This window comes from Entelurus aequoreus, linkage group LG28 (genome assembly GCF_033978785.1).
Source record: "Entelurus aequoreus isolate RoL-2023_Sb linkage group LG28, RoL_Eaeq_v1.1, whole genome shotgun sequence".
NCBI classification, from domain to species: domain Eukaryota; kingdom Metazoa; phylum Chordata; class Actinopteri; order Syngnathiformes; family Syngnathidae; genus Entelurus; species Entelurus aequoreus.
In genome coordinates, this window is record NC_084758.1 from 26,750,694 (window position 1) to 26,770,057 (window position 19,364).

At 39.0% G+C, this 19,364-nt stretch overlaps 1 protein-coding gene and 1 long non-coding RNA gene across 3 annotated transcripts in view; one reads left to right on the top strand and one right to left on the bottom strand.

The window, feature by feature from the left end:
* Nucleotides 1-1,353: 1,353 nt before the first annotated feature.
* LOC133645053 (uncharacterized) overlaps nucleotides 1,354-19,364 on the bottom strand; it is an 84,023-nt gene continuing 66,012 nt past the window's right edge. For both annotated transcript variants that reach the window (XR_009824885.1, XR_009824884.1), the window contains one exon: nucleotides 1,354-1,981. This is a non-coding gene — a long non-coding RNA (uncharacterized LOC133645053). The remainder of the gene's footprint in view (nucleotides 1,982-19,364) is intronic.
* LOC133645048 (C-terminal binding protein 1) overlaps nucleotides 5,177-19,364 on the top strand; it is a 30,173-nt gene continuing 15,985 nt past the window's right edge. Inside the window, exons 1-2 of the mRNA XM_062039838.1 lie at nucleotides 5,177-5,416; nucleotides 18,115-18,269. Coding sequence (XP_061895822.1) covers nucleotides 5,377-5,416; nucleotides 18,115-18,269 — 195 coding nt within the window. The 5' untranslated portion in view covers nucleotides 5,177-5,376. The remainder of the gene's footprint in view (nucleotides 5,417-18,114; nucleotides 18,270-19,364) is intronic.

Here is a 19,364-nt window from a genome sequence, read left to right on the forward strand (position 1 = left end):
AGATTTAGGTATAGAATTGAGATTTAGGTTTTAATTTAACATTTAGCGCTCACATTTAACATTTAGCGCTCACATTTAGATTTAGATTAAGATTTAGGTTTGGAGTTAACATTTAAGTGTACATTTAACATTTAGGTTTAGATTCAAAATTCAGCGCTTACATTTAGATTTAAGATTTATATCTAACTTTTAGGTTTGGATTCAAGATTTAGGTTTAGATTCAACATTTAGCGCTCACATTCAAATTTACATTTAACATTCAGGTCTAGATTTAACATTTAGCACTCACATTTATATTTAACATTTCCATTTAGATTTAAGATTTAGGTTTAGATTCAACATTTAGCTCTCGGATTTAGATTTAAGATTTATATTTAACATTAAAGTTTGGATTCAAGATTTAGGTTTAGATTCAACCTTAACGCTCATATTCAAATTTAGATTTAACATTTAGGTCTAGATTTAACATTTAGCGCTCACATTTATATTCAACATTTCCATTTAGATTTGAGATTTAGGTTTAGATTCAACATTTAGCTCTAAGATTTCGATTGAGATTTCGATTTAAGATTTAGATATATATTTGAGATTTAGGTTTATATTTAACATTTAGCGCTCACATTAAACATTTAGCGCTCACATTTAGATTTAGATTAAGATTTAGGTGTGGAGTTAACATTTAAGTGTAGATTTAACATTTAGGTTTAGATTCAAAATTTAGCGCTTACATTTAGATTTAAGATTTATATCTAACATTTAGGTTTGGATTCAAGTTTTAGGTTTAGATTCAACATTTAGCGCTCACATTCAAATTTACATCTAACATTTAGGTCTAGATTTAACATTTAGCACTCACATTTATATTTAACATTTCCATCTAGATTTAAGATTTAGGTTTAGATTCAACATTTAGCTCTCGGATTTAGATTTAAGATTTATATTTAACATTAAAGTTTGGATTCAAGATTTAGGTTTAGATTCAACCTTAACGCTCATATTCAAATTTAGATTTAACATTTAGGTCTAGATTTAACATTTAGCGCTCACATTTATATTTAACATTTCCATTTAGATTTGAGATTTAGGTTTAGATTCAACATTTAGCTCTAAGATTTCGATTGAGATTTCGATTTAAGATTTGGATATATATTTGAGATTTAGGTTTATATTTAACATTTAGCGCTCACATTTAGATTTAGATTAAGATTTAGGTTTGGAGTTAACATTTAAGTGTAGATTTAACATTTAGGTTTAGATTCAAAATTTAGCGCTTACATTTAGATTTAAGATTTATATCTAACATTTAGGTTTGGATTCAAGATTTAGGTTTAGATTCAACATTTAGCGCTCACATTCAAATTTACATCTAACATTTAGGTCTAGATTTAACATTTAGCACTCACATTTATATTTAACATTTCCATCTAGATTTAAGATTTAGGTTTAGATTCAACATATAGCGCTCATATTCAAATTTAGATTTAACATTTAGGTCTAGATTCAACATTTAGCGCTCACATTTATATTTAACATTTCCATTTAGATTTAAGATTTAGGTTTAAATTCAACATTTAGCTCTGAGATTTAGATTGAGATTTAGATTTAAGATTTAAGATTTAGGTATAGATTTGAGATTTAGGCTTATATTTAACATTTAGCGCTCATATTTAACATTTGGCGCTCACATTTAGATTTACATTTAACATTTAGGTTTAGAGGTAACATTTAGAGTTAAAGTTTGCATGTTCTCCCTGGGACTGCGTGGGTTCCCTCCGGGCACTGCGGCTTCCTCCCACCTCCAAAGACATGCACCTGGGGATAGGTTGATTGGCAACACTAAATTGGCCCTAGGGTGTGAATGTGAGTGTGAATGTTGTCTGTCTATCTGTGTTGGCCCTGCGATGATTTGGTGACTTGTCCAGGGTGTGCACCGCCTTCCGCCCGAGTGCAGCTGAGATAGGCTCCAGCACCCCCCGCAACCCTGAAAGGGACAAGCGATGGAAAATGGATGGATGGGTTTAGATTTAACATATAGGTTTAGATCTAAGATTTATATATAATATTTAGAGTCAACATTTAATTTCAACTTAAATATGATGAAAATGAACTAAATCTGAGAAATATATCTGCTGGAAAAGTGTGACTGAACTTTTACATTCGGCACCCCATAGCCCACATGATCTTAGTTAGCAACGGTTGGTGAGAAAGTGACCTTTGCTGATCTTTGACCTGTCATCACCAGCTAGCTTTACCAGCAGTGAAGATGTGATCTGACACACCCTTGCTGTTAAACTAGTTAGAGGCTGGAAGTTGATGGTGTGCACTGCAAAAACTGAGATCTAAGTAAGATTAAATATCTCAAATAAGGGTGATAGTTGCTTATTTTCTGTCTGGTAAGATAATTCTTCTCACTAAGCAGATTTTATGTTAGAGTGTTTTACTTGTTTTAAGTGTTTTGGTCCTAAATTATCTCAGTAAGATATCATCACCATTTATTTTTATTCCTTTCATGAAAATGCATATATACAAGACATATACAGTTGACACTTTCATTGTTTTTTTGTTTCTTATACATTTCCATGATCAGAAAGGAGCAGATGGAAGAATGGTATTCTTATATTTATCTGCCCCCTTTTTAACACAAATTATTTTAGTGTCATCAACCCTCACAAGCTGTGTCATCAACCCTCACAAGTATAAAACTACTTTTTTTAAGTAATCTTTTTTTTTTTCAAGCATGAAAAAAAAAATCATGACTTTGACACAATTGTGTCTCATAATTAAAACAGATGACAGCCAAATTGACTTAGCTGTTTTATTTTCAATGAAACAATAGAAAATACGTACTCATATAGTAGTACAGTTGGCACAGCACAGTAAACTGACAGTTAATATTTAAACATTTAACATGTGACTTCTCAAACAATTTTGAACAGAAATAGTTCATGCACATTCAGCTAAATTCTTCAAAATTACAATTAAAAACAATTTGGCCGAGGGCCGGGCTGTATATATGCGCACTAATTGACTGAAAGAGCACGGACTTGGCGCGATGATGTCATGTTATCGATGGAAAAATGCATTTTTAGACCCGAGAGTAACAAGCGGTTGCCTTGTTGCCTTTCCATTAAGAACAATACATTAGTTTTTAGTATAAGTTTGCTGGTTTCAAGAAATGTAATGCCGATGGCATATCATTATGTCAAGATAATAGCACTAGCATTTACTTTATTTAAGAATATTTTTCAACACATTGAGCAAAAAGGTCTCTTTTTTTTTTCTACCAAGAAAAGTGCACTTGTTATTTGAGAATATTCTTATTTTAAGGTATTTTTGGGTTAATTGAACTGAGCTAATTTTACTTGTTTTGGAAAGTCTTGACAAGCCACATTTTCTTGTTCTATTTGGCAGATAATTTTGCTTAGTTCAAATAAAATACCCCTAATTTTTGTATTTTTTTTTTCTTGTTTTTGAACACTGACTTTTTGCAGTGTGGGGGGGGCTGCCAGTGGGTTATTTCAGGGCATTCCTCACTGTGTTGACAAGTGGTCTAAAGCGAAAGGGCGTCATGTGACCAGAAACAACATGAGCGAAGCACAACATGTTCGAATGAGTTGTCAGATGCAATCTACTGTACATGTGTTCAGTACAATCATACCTATATTTTTCTACAGTTACTACATAGTTGAGTCTTTGTCACGGCCTGGGCATTCATGTGTGTGCTGTGCTGGGCGCACCTCCGGGGGCGCGCCAGGCGCGTGTCAGTCCGGCTGCAGCAAGCAGCTGCAATCAGCACACCTGAAGCTGATGATGACACCTGCTTTCATAAGCCTGCACAACCTGCTATCCCGCGTCATCTGTTCCTGTACACCTGCCTTCGTTCCCATGTTACGAGCTGCGTGTCTCGTCTCCCCGCGTTCCCTCTGCTTCCCTGGCTGCCTCTTGGATCGCCAACCTCCCGCCTGGACACAAACCTTTGACGCCTCTCTCCTCCCCTCGACCTCACATCTGCTCACGGACCTCCGAGCCGCCCTAGCCCCTCTTGGACTTTCGCCTCTCGCTCAACGCTCCCGGTTTTTGATTGGTTGATTGATTGAAACGTTTATTAGTAGATTGCACAGTACAGTACATATTCCGTACAATTGACCACTAAATGGTAACACCCGAATACGTTTTTCAACTTGTTTAAGTCCCGACTTAAACACGCGGTCCACGTTAATCAATTCATGGTAACACTCAGCAGTTAATTCCCACACATAGTTGCACACCATACACTTTTGGATTTAGTCACACTCCATTTCCTTCGTGTATTATTTATATATAGTATATATATATATATTAATAAATAGTTAATATGCCGTCCCTCCTGTCTGTGCTGTCTTCTTCCCCTGTACACCCATAACAGTCTTTATATTGATGACATCAAATTAAAACTACAGTTATTGGGTCATTTTGCACATTGCTGCAGTTAGAATGATTTAAAAGGTTATACTACATGCTAGTATTAAACAGTGACAATGTATTACGTGTAATTCTAATAACAACATGTCTTCACATTTACCATATTTTGGCTTTGCGTGCAGGTAGTAAAGGCTTGTTATGTGATCACAATAGAGCGTATTTGCTCTACAGTAGGTTGGGTGTTGTCTGTGCAACTATTCAATGTGTGCTTCTGTCTGACTGCAACAAGGCGGGTTTGGGCATTCACACACACGCCAATGTAAAACACTTTGTTAAAATATATACTGACACAGACGCAACTAAGAAAGTTCCATATTACTTTTTGTTTGAAAGAATGACCTAAATGAACTCTAAATCTGTTTCCTTAGAAAGGAAGTGTCAGGAACAAGTTTGTCCTCTTGCGACAACGTTGTAATTGCGTAACTGTTTTTTTTTTCCCCTTTACTTATGCTTCAAGAGACAAAAGATGAGTTATGGTTGGGGTTAGCTCCTCCCCAGCTCTGCTGGGTTAGACACAAACCCACACGTGCATGCGCACACACACACACACACACACACACACACACATACACACACACACTATCTCTTTCACATTCTGGTTCCAGCCCTCCCTTAAATGCAGCAGTACTTGTATTGGCTGTGTGTGCTTTGCTTGCGCCTGACACAGAGGGCGGGAGGGACGGGGAGATTTGCTGTAGCAGAAAGTGGAAAAAAAAAAAAAGGTAGGGAGGGGGTTGAGGCAGACCGAGAGCGGGTAAGCGAGCGGCGGCGACGGAAGGGAAGGCAGAGAGAGGAGAGGGGGAGCACATGTGTATGCTTGTCACCGAGGTAGCTGGCCACGGCCGCCATATGCTGACTGGATTCTTGCTCATATGTGCTGCGTGAAGACTGCATGCTGGTACTGGGGAACACGCCATGGGAAGCTCACATCTCCTCAACAAAGGCATGCCTCTAGGTAAACAGCGAGCTCTCTGCTTTAATGTGTGTGTGTGTGTGTGTGTGTGTGTGTGTGTGTGTGTGTGTGTGTGTGTGTGTGTGTGTGTGTGCGTGTGTGTGCCAATTATTGTGAACTCCTCCCCTCCCCCTTCTCTAGTTTTCCTCCCTGTGCTTCCTTTAATTCTGCCACACTATTATTATCGTTTCATCTGCTCAGTCTCTCGCTCTCCTCACAAGAACGCGCTGCCTTTTCTTGAGCTGGTGCGCGTGCATGTGTTGCGACGAGGCAAACCTCTGCTGAGTCACTAGAGAAAAGCGCTATACAAACATAATTCACTTCACACTTCACCGCTGTTAAAGGCCGCGTGAACATCTCGTTTGTGGCGACAGAAAACGAGCTGTCTCCTTTGAAGGCCGTTGAGGACATGACACATATTTCCCTTTCATTGTGCTTTTTTTCATGCCGAGCCTTGAATAGGGCTTGCACAATACGAACACGCTCAAGTGCAGGACGTGCACACACACAGGTGCTACTATGGCTTGAAAAGACTGTTCTAGAAAAGAGGATGGGAGGGCTGGTAATAGGGGTGTAGGGACGTGGAGGAGGGCACCAGGATAAACCCTTCTTCCTGAGACCGACGGTGGAGATTGGCATCTGTGATGTCATCAACAGGCTGCGGGCGATGTTGAGGCTAAAAGTCGAGGCTCTGATCTTACTCCCTCTTTTTGTTAGCCCTGCGTTCTTCTGCAACACCATGGGGTCTGAGTCCCACAGCCCTAGAGTCCAAGGTCACAGGAAGTAACATCCATCACTTACGGCTCAGAGAGAATCACCACCACCAATCTATAAACACGCCATTGATCTGCGTTCCACAGAAAGTGAAGCTCGTTCAACCTTTAGATGGTCTTTTCTGATCCGGTCGTTAATTCTGACTTGAAGTCCAATGAGAAGCTTATAAAAGTCCCACACTGCAAAAAGTCAGTGTTCAAAAACAAGAAAAATAAATAAATAAATTAGGGGTATTTTATTTGAACTAAGCAAAATTATCTGCCAATAGAACAAGAAAATTTGGCTTGTCAAGACTTTCCAAAACAAGTAAAATTAGCTAACCTCAATGAACCCCAAAATACCTTAAAATAAATATATTCTCACTAAAAACAAGTGCACTTTTTTTGGTAAAAGAAAAATTAGACCTTTTTGCTCAATATGTTGAAAAATATTCTTAAATTAAGTAAATGCTAGTGCCATTATCTTGACATAATGGTATGCGCTCGGCATCATGATTTTTTTTTCATGCTTGAATTAAGAAATTATTAGTTTAAAAAAGTAGTTTTATACTTGTGAGTGTTGATGACACAGCTTTGCATCAGTTGATATTCTAGTTTCAAGCATGTTTTACTCAATATAGGTCATAAAATCTCAGCAACAAGCTGTAATATCTTACTGAGATCATTTAGGACCAAAACCCTTAAAACAAGTAAAACACTAAAATAAAATCTGCTTAGTGAGAAGAATTATCTTATCAGACAGAAAATAAGCAAATATCACCCTTATTTGAGATATTTAATCTTACTTAGATTTCAGTTTTTGCAGTGCACTGAATGACGAATAATACAGGACATTGCTTCACTGGTTCAAAACAGTTGCCAGTTTTAGTTGTTACTTGATAGTAGGGCTGTCTAAGCATTTTCATAGTTGTGATTCATTAGATTTTATTTTGTATACTAGCATGTATGCTACATGTAGGCTAGCAAGAACACAGCTAATAGGGATCCCCACAAATGCACTGCAAAAACTGAAATCTAAGTAAGATTAAATATCTCAAATAAGGGTGATATTTGCTTATTTTCTGTCTGATAAGATAATTCTTCTCACCAAGCAGATTTTATGTTAGAGTGTTTTACTTGTTTTAAGGGTTTTGGTGCTAAATTACTTCAGTAAGATATTACAGCTTGTTGCTGAGATTTTATGACATATATTGAGTAAAACATGCTTGAAATTAGAATATCAACTGATGCAAAGCTGTGTCATCAACACTCACAAGTATAAAAGTACTATTTTAAAGTAATAATTTCTTATTTCAAGCATGAAAAAAAAAAAATCATGACTTTGACACAATTGTGTCTCATATAAAAACAGATGACAGCCAAATGGACTTTGCTGTTTTATTTTCAATGAAACAATAGAAAATATGTACTCGTATAGTAGTACAGTTATTATTAGTGAGAATATACTTATTTTAAGGTATTTTTGGGTTCATGGAGGTTAGCTAATTTTACTTGTTTAGGAAAGTCTTGACAAGCCAAATTTTCTTGTTCTATTGGCAGATAATTTTGCGTAGTTCAAATAAAATACCCCTAATTTTTATTTTATTTTTTTCTTGTTTTTGAACACTGACTTTTTGCAGTGTGAACAGATCTCATTTGCGACTTTTTTCACCTCAAAGGCTTCTTTCTGCTCCTTTTCATTCATCATTCATGTTTTACTTTAGTGTTATGTTGATGGATTTATTTGTATTTTATTCTTTAGATTTTTTATGAATGAAATAAAGAAATAAACTGAACTGAAAAGGCTAAAACGCAGATAAACAACAGCACAGATTGGATGAGGTCCTCAGATCGGCCTCAGCTCTGTTGGAGCGTCGAATGAAACGATTAAACTTAACTATATAGAGCAGGGCTATTAAACTGGCGGCCCTCAGGCCAAATTCCGCCCGATAGTGACACCAGACCGGCCCCCGAGTTCAGCTCAAAATGTGGGAGAGGCTTTTTTTGCAGTAAATTCCTAAAAACATGAGCGCTTCTGTGGTAACTCGGAAACAAAGTTAAAAGAGATAGCCCAAAAACAAATGTCTACAGAGGGTGGTGGTTCTCATAATAGTGATGGAGAAGTCCGACCGCCAGGTCTTTAGCTTTCTGAAACTGGCTCCTAGAACAATTTAGTTGAATAGCCCTGATCTAGAGGAAGTAAATATCGACACAAGGTTCTTGTACGCACTAAACCTGCAGAACGATCATTACTGTTGTTAGAGGAGAGCATTGAATAACCCGTCCTGGTCGACACAACCCTGGTGACCCGCGTCGGATCCAATTTTCAGTGAATGTCACCAGGGCCAATGGCAGGCTTCGGCCTGCCTGAGGTGCATGGTAGCTGGGCGTGCTACGAGTTTGGCGGGAAGCATTATCCCAACACAGCTGCTGTACGCGATAACTTCCTAGGGTACTCAATTCCACACCCACGGAGAGAGGAGGGGGGGGGGGGTTTAATGTCTGACAACTCGACTGGGAGGTTGATAGTCAGATTAGACTCCCCCAAATCGAAACGTCGAATGGACACGTATTCTAAGACACCCCTACTTGATGCTATCAGCTGGGCACATCTAACAACAAAAGGTTAGGTTGTGCGACGACACACTCTGTTTGTGTGGTTCGTTTGATTAAGTGCTATTATTCAAACCTTTGTGTGCACCTTGCAAACGGAGAAAAAACCCTCTTGAAGCGATCTGGATCCACTTCCAAGTGAACTATGGAGTAGTTTGGGTCAGAACGCTTCACAGACCAGTGTCACAGCCAAAAGCACAGGAAACTCACAAAACTAGAACAATTACTTTTGGTGCAGTGCACCTCATCTCGACGGAGGAACTGGAAGCTGCAGGTCAAAAGTCCACGTAGTTTCATACAGCACATCTTAGTGAAAGAGTCTAAACAAACTTATAGTGACATTATAGTGTCATTTGTTTCATTTGAAATAAATTTACTAACATGTTCCGCCATCCTAAAAACAACTTTTGATTCAGTGTACAGCTCCCTATTCTCTCAGACACATGACTTTTCCATTGTTTACAATAATAATAATAATAATGGATTAGATTTATATCGCGCTTTTCTATTGTTAGATACTCAAAGCGCTCACAGAGAAGTGGGAACCCATCATTCATTCACACCTGGTGGTGGTAAGCTACATTTGTAGCCACAGCTGCCCTGGGGTAGACTGACGGAAGCGAGGCTGCCAGTTTGCGCCTACGGCCCCTCCGACCACCACCTACCATTCATTCATCATTCATTTCACCGGTGTGAGCAGCACCGGGGGCAAAGGGTGAAGTGTCCTGCCCAAGGACACAACGGCAGCGATTTTTGTATGGTAAGAGGCGGGGAGCGAACCTGCAACCCTCAGGTTTCTGGCACGGTTGCTCTACCCACTACGCCACGCCGTCCCTATAATTCATAAGGAAATGGGCCGTAAATCATTAAAGTTTAAAGCACCATCTGATTGAAATAATTTTCCTGCGTCTTTAAAGTCCTTTACTTCTTTTTTTAATTTTTAAATCAAATTTATTTTCACACTTGTACACAAGTTTCTATTGTTTCTCATGTTGAAGTTGTATTCTGTTATTCCTGATGTTGTACTGTATTGTATGGCATTGTAATCTATTGCAATGCTTTATGTAGATGTGTGTGGGCAGACGGGATGTTATGGTAGTATTATTGTAGAAAAAGGATCTGTTCGTCTGTGATCCAATTCACGTGTCTGAACTAATGTATGTGTCTGTATCTCAGTGTGAGTGTGTAACCAGAGCCACTTGTGCGTGTTTTAAGTTGTCTGTCCGTATTGTGATTTGTCTGTGGGTAAAAGAATAAAACCTGTCCGTCCGTATTTTCTCTATTGGTTGTCTTTTTACACATACCTTGCTATGTTTCTGCCGTTAAAGACTTGTGTCCGTATTCAGATGTGTGTATGTGTCTGTCTGTAATCAGATTCGTGTGAGGCAGGAACCATGATTGGCTGTCTTTTTACACATGACTTTTGCGACACTGTATGTGTCAGTGCAGTGATTTGAAGTGGTAAAAAGAGTTGTCTCTGTAACTTCAACTTGCCTTTCCCTATACTCACCACTAATCGGCGCCTTGCACCCACTCACTCGTATTGGCGATGAAGCCAAGAACAATTTTAATGGCCCTTCCATCACTTTATGTAAATAAAAGTTCATGTTTTGGCAGTAATTGTCAGAAGTATGTTGAACTCAAATAAGTTATCAGTATTGTTATGACATACAGGGTCCAAAAGTATCGTGTTCTCTCCATCGGGGGGCGGGACTTCCTCCAATAGGGTGACTGTGAGACCCATAACTTCCTGATCAGATGCCCCCAACTACTGATAAAACATGAACTTTTATTTACATAAAGTGATGGAAAGTCCATTATATTTTGTTCTTGGCTTCAACACCAACACAAGTGTGAGTGGGTGCAAGGTGCCAATTAGTGGTGAGTATAAGGCAGGGGTCAGCAACCCGCAGATATCGAGCCGCATGCGGCTCTTTAGTGCCACCCTAGTGGCTCCCTAGAGCATTTTTAAAAAAGGATTGAAAATGGAAAAATATGTTTTTTGTTTGAGAACAAATATGACACAAACCTTCCCGATTGTTAGAAAGCCCACTGTTTAATATGTTTGTGTGTATGCTTCACTGATGAGACTATTTGGTGAACATCGTTTTGTCCTACTAATTTCGTCGGTCCTTGAACTCACCATAGTGTGGACTGTGACGCAACCGTTTGTTTACATGTAAAATCTTCCATTCTTTCTTTGTCTCATTTTGTCCACCAAACGTTTCATGCTGTGCTTGAATCCACAAAGATGAGCTTTGTTGATGTTATTGACTTGTGTGGAGTGCTAATCAGGCATATTTGGTCAGTGCATGACTGCAAGCTAACCAATGCTAGCATGCTATTTAGTCTAGCTGTATGTACATATTGCATCATTATGCAAATTTGTAGGTATATTTGAGCTCATTTAATATCCTTTACTTTTAACATCTTTGTATATAATTTAGTTTTGCATGTCTCATGACACTGCATTTCTGATAGTTGTTTGTGTGCCATGTTGTTCCAGACCACAGCAAACATTACGCAGCTTGCAAAGATTGTAATAAATCCATGAGAAGAAGACAGTCTGCAGTTACTTTTAACTTGGACACACACATCTATACCTTTGGCCATTAAAAGCCATTAATTTCCAGGAGTTATCTCGCCTTCTGAGTAGCCTCTGATGTAATAATGGTTTCTAATGTTGTAAAATGTGTAGAATAAATATTACATTTCAACATTTCTGTCAAAGAAGATTTGCTTCAGCCTGCGACACATAGTCATTTTGATAGTAGGCTATTATAGCTAATATAGACACTTACGTCATGTGTTGCCTTCATTGTAAGATTATATACAGCTTTTCATTTTTGCGGCTCCAGACGGATTTGTTTTTTGTATTTTTGGTCCAATATGGCTCTTTCAACGTTTTGGGTTGCCGACCCCCTGGTATAAGGAAAGGCAAGGCAAGGTGAAGTTGCAGACAAAACTCTTTTTTAAACTTTGAATTACTGAACGGGCACACAACTTTTACACGGCAGGAATGTCGCAAAAAGACAGGCAATCATGATTCCTGCTTCACACGAATCTGATTACAGACACACACATTTTTTTTACGCATATACAACTCTTGGACAAAAATTGCTTTACACAAACACACATCTGACTACGGACACACAACTCTTTAACAACAGAAACGTAGCAAAAGTCACGGATAAAAAACTGCCAATCAAAAAATACCGACAGACAGATCTTTCTTTTACCCACAGAAAAATCCTATTACAGATTGACAACTTAAAACACACACACACGTGGCTGTGATTACACACACATTTAGATACAGACTTTGATTGATTGATTGAAACTTTTATTAGTAGATTGCACAGTACAGTACATATTCCGTACAATTGACCACTAAATGGTAACACCCGAATAGGTTTTTCAACTTGTTTAAGTCGGGGTCCACTTTAATCAATTCATGGTAGTTAGTCAATTCATGGTATTAGTCATGGACGCACACAGTCACATGAATTGGACTAGCACAGATTGAGATACGCATTTGCAAATAATTTTTCTACGACAATACTTCCATAAATGTGGGGTGCTGTGGAAGTGGTAGAGAAGTATATTTTTGTGTTTGTTGCGTTTTATTATATTGTATGTTTCATGTTTTCTGTATTTGTGTAGGCACCCTCTTGAAAATGAATTGAATTAAAGAATCAACATATTGTGAAATTACTACCAGATTACACGTGGCTCTCACTCGATCTTGTAAGGATAATCTAAATTGAGTACACGGAGGACTTCAAATTATATGATGGCGTGTTTATTTTTTCAAATCCTGAGTCAGAATCCCTCAGTGACTATATCTTGCTGACCTTTTGCTAATTAGCAGTCATGGGTTATGGAACTTGGAGAAAAACATATGTCTCCTCTCCAGTGGTATTCATTTAGCTAATCTGTAAACACCGCTGTGAAAACAACAGTACATCTGCAGCAGATGTGATTACTGATTTATCATCATGTTGAATTGGTGTGACATTATAAGTTGCAGCCAATCCTGCAGCATAACAACACTAATATCAAGTTATTGCGGCTGTGACAGCTTCCACTTTTCCGGGAAGACTTTCTACTAGATGTTGAAATGTCTGTGGGCATTTTTCATGTGTTTGTGAGGTCAGAGGTCACCAAAGTTGGACCTGTCTACATCGTATAAATATATGTCCAAAAATGCCTTGTTAAGATGAAAAAATGACTCAAGGCATGCTTACTCGTTGATTTCAGTTTGCCTTAACCATAGAGCCTAGCCCTAGACCAATTGTTGGGCCGCGAGCGCCCCCTGGAGGATCGCCCAAAAATATATGTTTCTCAGCTGTGGTCCATATGGACCGCAGCAGCTGTAATACACTTTTCCACTACTTGTGGTAGCGATGACAATATCAAACAATCAGAAGAGGTCTGGCGCTAAAATCACAGAACAGTTTCTTAAGCGCAACAAATATGACCAAAGTGGTGAAGCCTGTTTTTTTATTTTTTTATTTCTTTTAATCAACTTGCACTTTAATTTTATTGACAGTTTAGTTAAGTAACATATACTATTATTTATTAAAACTTTGTTTTAAATGTATTTATTTTAGCACAACATAATTGTATGTACATTTATTTAACTCAAGAGTCCCTTCTTTTGCAGTTAATTTGATTTGTATTTACTTTGTAATTAGTCTGACCAAAGCCTTGATAATAATCTTTGTGATTAACACATGCTTTCATATCATTTGACAAGGTTTATCCTGTAAAATTCTAAGTAGGTTAGATGTATTTATCAAATACCATTACAATTCAAGAGTAAGATTACTAATTAAGTGTTAACATTTGAGTGGGCCTCAAGCTCTATTGTGAAAAAGTTGGGCCCCGAAGGCAAAAAGGTTAAGAACCACTGATCTTGTCTACACCAATTATCATGATTAATTGATTAAGAGCTGTTGCCTGAGACTTTTGTCCATATCGTGTAGATACAACAAACAGAAGAGTAGAAATAACCACAATGCATCCAACTGGACATCTAGACTTTCAAAATTCTGATCCACATGTTGATAAAAATACAATATAAGAGTAATGGTCGACCTAAAATGGACAACATTTGATAGCATCACCCAGTCAGATGCAAATAGACTCGGCTGCCTAGTCTGTGATGCCTAGTAGTTCACTTTTATACATAGTGGAGTTGAAACACTTAGAAGAATTACAATTAATTTGATTTTACACAGATTTCCAAGTATTTTTTTGTCAAACTAGTCAAGTTCCAGGAGGCAAGATTTCCTAGTCCATCACTGATCTTGGGTCGCTCCTGCTCTCTGGAGGACTGCTGAATGACAGCTGGATGGCCCTCCAACTACTCTGTCTACCAGCAGATGTTTTTCCCCACCATCTCTTAATTTCACTCACATCAAGTTAGAGAGTTAATTTGCTCTGATTGCACATTTGCAAGTCTCACCATTTCTATACTGTCAGGTGTAAAGTGCAGTCATTGCCATGGAGAGCGTCATTAGTTTACAGTTGTGGTTTTTTTCTGCTCAACTATTATTACATGTTGTCCATGTCGCAAATGGCTGTTACCGCATTATCACTTTACCAGTTTGCCGACGCAGTCACGTCAGTAGAAAAAAGAAAAGCTCTGGATGGATGGATGTGATTAGAGCTGTGGCCCCACATCTAGAAGGGTTTTTTTAAAGCTCTCATCAGCCTGAGGCAAACCAAAGAGGGACAGTTGGTGCTAGTTCTCGTGAATATTACAATAGGACGGAGCGAGAAGAGATGGAAGAGCGTTGCGACGGGTAAAAGTGAATGGAATAAGAAAATAATCAGTGTTTATCTGTTTAATTAGACAGAAAGCGAATGTAGGTTGCATTAATGATAGTGATGGATCTTTATTGTTATTGCACAAGTACAACAACATTTTGCGTAATTAGGGTTGTTGTGTTTACAGAGAGGATAGTGTTTTTTTTAGTTTTTTTTAGTGCACTCAGCTGTTAGTGGTGCTGGTTGTCCCAGGGTCACGCTTGCTGCTGGAATGACAGCTATTTCCTCTCTCACGCTAACCAAATGGAGCCTTACAACAGCTTGGAATCTCTTTTTTTCTTCTCACAAAACATCACACTGAACACGGTGCCCTTTTATCTTACATGTCAGCCCTAGTTTTCCCTCAAGTATATTTGCCTAAAACCTGCAGTCCAGATAAATTCTATCCTCAGACAATTTGCTGCTCAGGATTAAAACAGAGTGTGGGATGGATCAGTCAACACTCAAGTACCTTCTCCTCATGCTGAATGTGCGGTTCTTAGCCATGCTCCATTGGTCCTTTATTGACGTGTAAATGCAGTGGCCTGCAGGAAAAACCTATTACAGAAAGCTAATGTTTTACCAGGACGCATAAGAGACTGCGGACACGAGAAAAAAAAAAAGTCATTTTAATGACCTTTCTGCACCGTGGAGCGGCTTCTTTGGATCATGTCTCATGCTGGAATCTGATGTTGCTGATGAGAACTTGACCCAGAGTGAGATTGCGCTTCACTATGAGCAAGGCAGTCGTTTAACTAAGTCAGACACAACTTGACAATATAAGTAAAATCCCAAATACTGTACAGTGCTGGATTACAAATACATGCCATCATCATTACCATGACTTATCCTGCTTGCAACCTGGCAAACTATATCAACAGCAATAACTATAGAGAATATCAATGGTTAGTTTAGATAAGTATACGATCTCTAGAGTTTATATTACATGTTAGTCCATTTTCACTTGACAGGAAAAAAACAGATTTATTACACATCAGTTTCCTCCCACTAATGCATAATAACATCCATCCATCCATTTTCTACCGCTTATTCCCTTCGGGGTCGCGGGGGGGCGCTGGAGCCTATCTCAGCTACAATCGGGCGGAAGGCGGGGTACACCCTGGACAAGTCGCCACCTCATCACAGGGCCAACACAGATAGACAGACAACATTCACACTCACATTCACACACTAGGGCCAATTTAGTGTTGCCAATCAACCTATTCCCAGGTGCAAGTCTTTACAGTTAAATATCAATTATCAACTCAAATAATCTTAGTGCAACAGGAAGAGGATTCTTAGGCATACTCCACCACAAGTGTGAAAAGAGGCACCATTTCCCTAAAATGCCCAAATTACAACAAGACTGGTACTTTTAAATATTTGGTGCTAAGGACATTAGAGCGATGTCAGAATGGAGATTTGAAAAAGACTGCTTTAACAATTTGGCTACTTTGGGGACATGTGCGCTCATACAACAGGAACAATTAGTGACTCCACGGGAAGGACATTTGAGAGGATAAAGGAATATTTCCAGTGGAAACGCAAAGGCAGATGATTACTGGGGTCACCAGTATGCTAAACACAGAAGCAAAACCATTAGAAAATAGTTATAAATCTCAATCTCCATCCTTCTCCCCTTCCGATTGCCAAATCATGGTCTCTCACTGTGTTCTTAACATTTCAAATAACTAATGAGGTCCGCTGGTACAACAATGAGATGACGAAGTAAGGGAAAATTACTACCCAAGTTAGCTCAGGGAGGAAGCCACCGCTCCCCTGGGGCAACGGTAATGATCTTTCTTCCGCTGGTTCATCTACGGAAACTTTGTTACAACTTTTAATTCCTTTCGATAGTAAGCTCTGATTGTCTTCTCGGCACCAGAGTTGATCTGGCAAAGTAAGAGAAAATGACTAAATTTGATTCCGACTGATGATCACCGCTCTCGTCAAAGATGAAGAGAGGACCACTGTTATCTTTGTCAAATGTTGAGGTCTGATATCACCAATGAGTGCTTTAAAAAATGAGGGGACATTTACAACACCAGTTCCCAAGTTCAGTTCAGTCGGATTGAACCATCAACCTCGCAATAGAATCATCAGACATTGAACCCCTCTTGGTGGAAGGTAGGCAAGATTAGTACCCCGAAGCCCTCGGCGTACAGCAGGTGTGTTGAGAGGATGTTCCGAGATGGGGCACGCGGGGCTTAACTAAACGCACCGCTGCCAGACCGAAGCTTCCTGTCGGGCATGAAGCCCAGCATGCCACCAGCTAGTGTGGAGCTTCAACCTGTTAGCTCAGGCAGGAAGCGTCACTCAATGCTCCCCTCTGGTAATTATTCTTCCATTATGATCTTTACGCTCGTTCACCTACGGAAACTTTGTTACAGTTTTAAATTCCTCTAGATCAGACCTGGGCAAATTAAGGCTCGGGGGCCACATGCGGCCTGTTGAGTTTTTCAATCTGGCCTGCCGGACATTCCCAAATAATTTTTTTAGATCTTTAAGATGGAAAGTGTAGCTGCCATTATTATGTGCAGTGATGTTTTCTAATGACCGTAAGTCTTCAACTATACAAAGTATTTCAATGGTTGGAATCTGCGCTTTGGGATGATATACCAGTTACTATGGTAATGTAATTAGTTACAATGGTAATCTAATTAGTTACTATGGTCCTCTAATTAGTTGCTATGGTAATCTACGTCACAGCAGCTCAGACGAGGCACCAAGCAGTGTGGGCGGGAAGCGATTCTACAGACGCGGAAGGAGATTTTCACAACAAAGTTCTAAAGCTTAGTGATATATCAGATATATCAGATTGTCGGTGGGTTTATTTTGTACCCTTTGTGTTCATATTTCACTGTTTGTTGCATTTTTGTTGCGTTTCACTTGATTGTAAAATATGTCGATCGAAAGGGGGTGTGATGTTTATATTTTGTCAATATTCAGTGTTTTATCGTTCGTAGAACAATTTAAAATTCCATTACGTTTTTTAAGGCGGTCTGTCATAACGTTTTTAGCATTCAATCAGACATTATTGTGAGGTTTTGTATTAGTGTTCCTAAAAATAGATATACCAGCCCCCAGACACATTTTTTTCTCTAAATGTGGCCCCCGAGTCAAAATAATTGCCCAGGCCTGCTATAGATAGTCAGGTTTGATCATCTTCTTCGGCGCTGGCGCTGATCTGAGGACTGCACTAAATTATCCAATCTCTGCCTTATTTATTTTTTTAATATTAGTATTTAAGCATTTTTGAGTGGAAAATATTGGATATGAGATTGTTTATTTGGGCAGATCCCCATTAGCTGCGCTCTTGCTAGCATACATCGTATAGCATATATGCTATCATATAAAGAATGTTTTGATGATTGTTCGTCGACAATAGGTAAATTCTGACGAATCATATTAAACTATAAAAATCCTTTGTGGAAAGATAACCCTAGTTATAGGACTATGGAGGATTCTAGCGTGCCTTTAAAGATAACTAACCTGAACCTGTTCTTATTTAAATGTTTACAGGCATCAGGCCACCGATCATGAACGGGCCCATGCACCCACGCCCCCTGGTGGCTTTGCTGGATGGGCGCGACTGCACCATAGAGATGCCCGTTCTGAAAGATGTTGCGACGGTGGCTTTCTGCGATGCGCAATCCACACAGGAAATCCATGAGAAGGTCAGTCATTTGAGAAGAAACTGTCAGACAATCATCGTCCCCTCAACTGAGTTTGTATTGCACTTGGTCTGATGGTTTCACCACATTAAAAAACTTTCCCAAGGTTAAGGCAAAGGGAAAATAGGACACTGAGGTCACGTTTTTTAAAGTGACAAGAAGAAGATGATATAACTGACTGCAAATGTACTTTGTGTGGCACATTGTGTGCGCTGTACAACATCCTGTGGTAGATAATTGTCTTAATATACAATCTTTGGTCAAGCACAGCCCGCTGCTACTCCAACAACATAACGCAATGAAGACCATTTTTACTTTAAATATTATCATATAAGAAATGTGCTGTCAACATACCATTATCATTAAAAAGTGGACTGTTACAAAATCATGATGAAAGGGGCGGCGTGGCGAAGTTGGTAGAGTGGCCGTGCCAGCAATTGGAGGGTTGCTGGTTACTGGGGTTCAATCCCCACCTTCTACCATCCCAGTCATGTCCGTTGTGTCCTTGGGCAAGACACTTCACCCTTGCTCCTGATGGCTGCTGGTTAGCGCCTTGCATGGCAGCTCCCGCCATCAGTGTGTGAATGTGTGTGTGAATGGATGAATGTGGAAATACTGTCAAAGCGCTTTGAGTACCTTGAAGGTAGAAAAACGCTATTCAAGTATAACCCATTTATCATTTATTGTCAAATATGTTAAATAATATTGCATGTGATAGTTCTACCTTAATGGAAGCTTTTATTATTTATATGGTGCTGGGATACCCATAAATTTCAGCTTTTTAAAGTTTCTCTTGGACAACCAATTTTTGACCTCGGTATTTGTCAAATCCTAGTTACGGCCCGAGTTGTGGTTAGGGCCTTGCCATCAATGTGTGAATGTGTGTGTGAATGGGTGAATGTGGATACAGTGTCAAAGTGCTTTGAAGCGCTATACAAGTATAACCCATTTACCATTTAATTGTCAAAGTGTGAAATACTACTCAGCTTCTTAATGCATACGAATGAAGGACAAGTTAATGGTTATACAAAACAAGGACAAGACTATTAACTCACAGTATTCCTACATTGTGGGTCAGGCTCGCGAGGTGCTGCATAG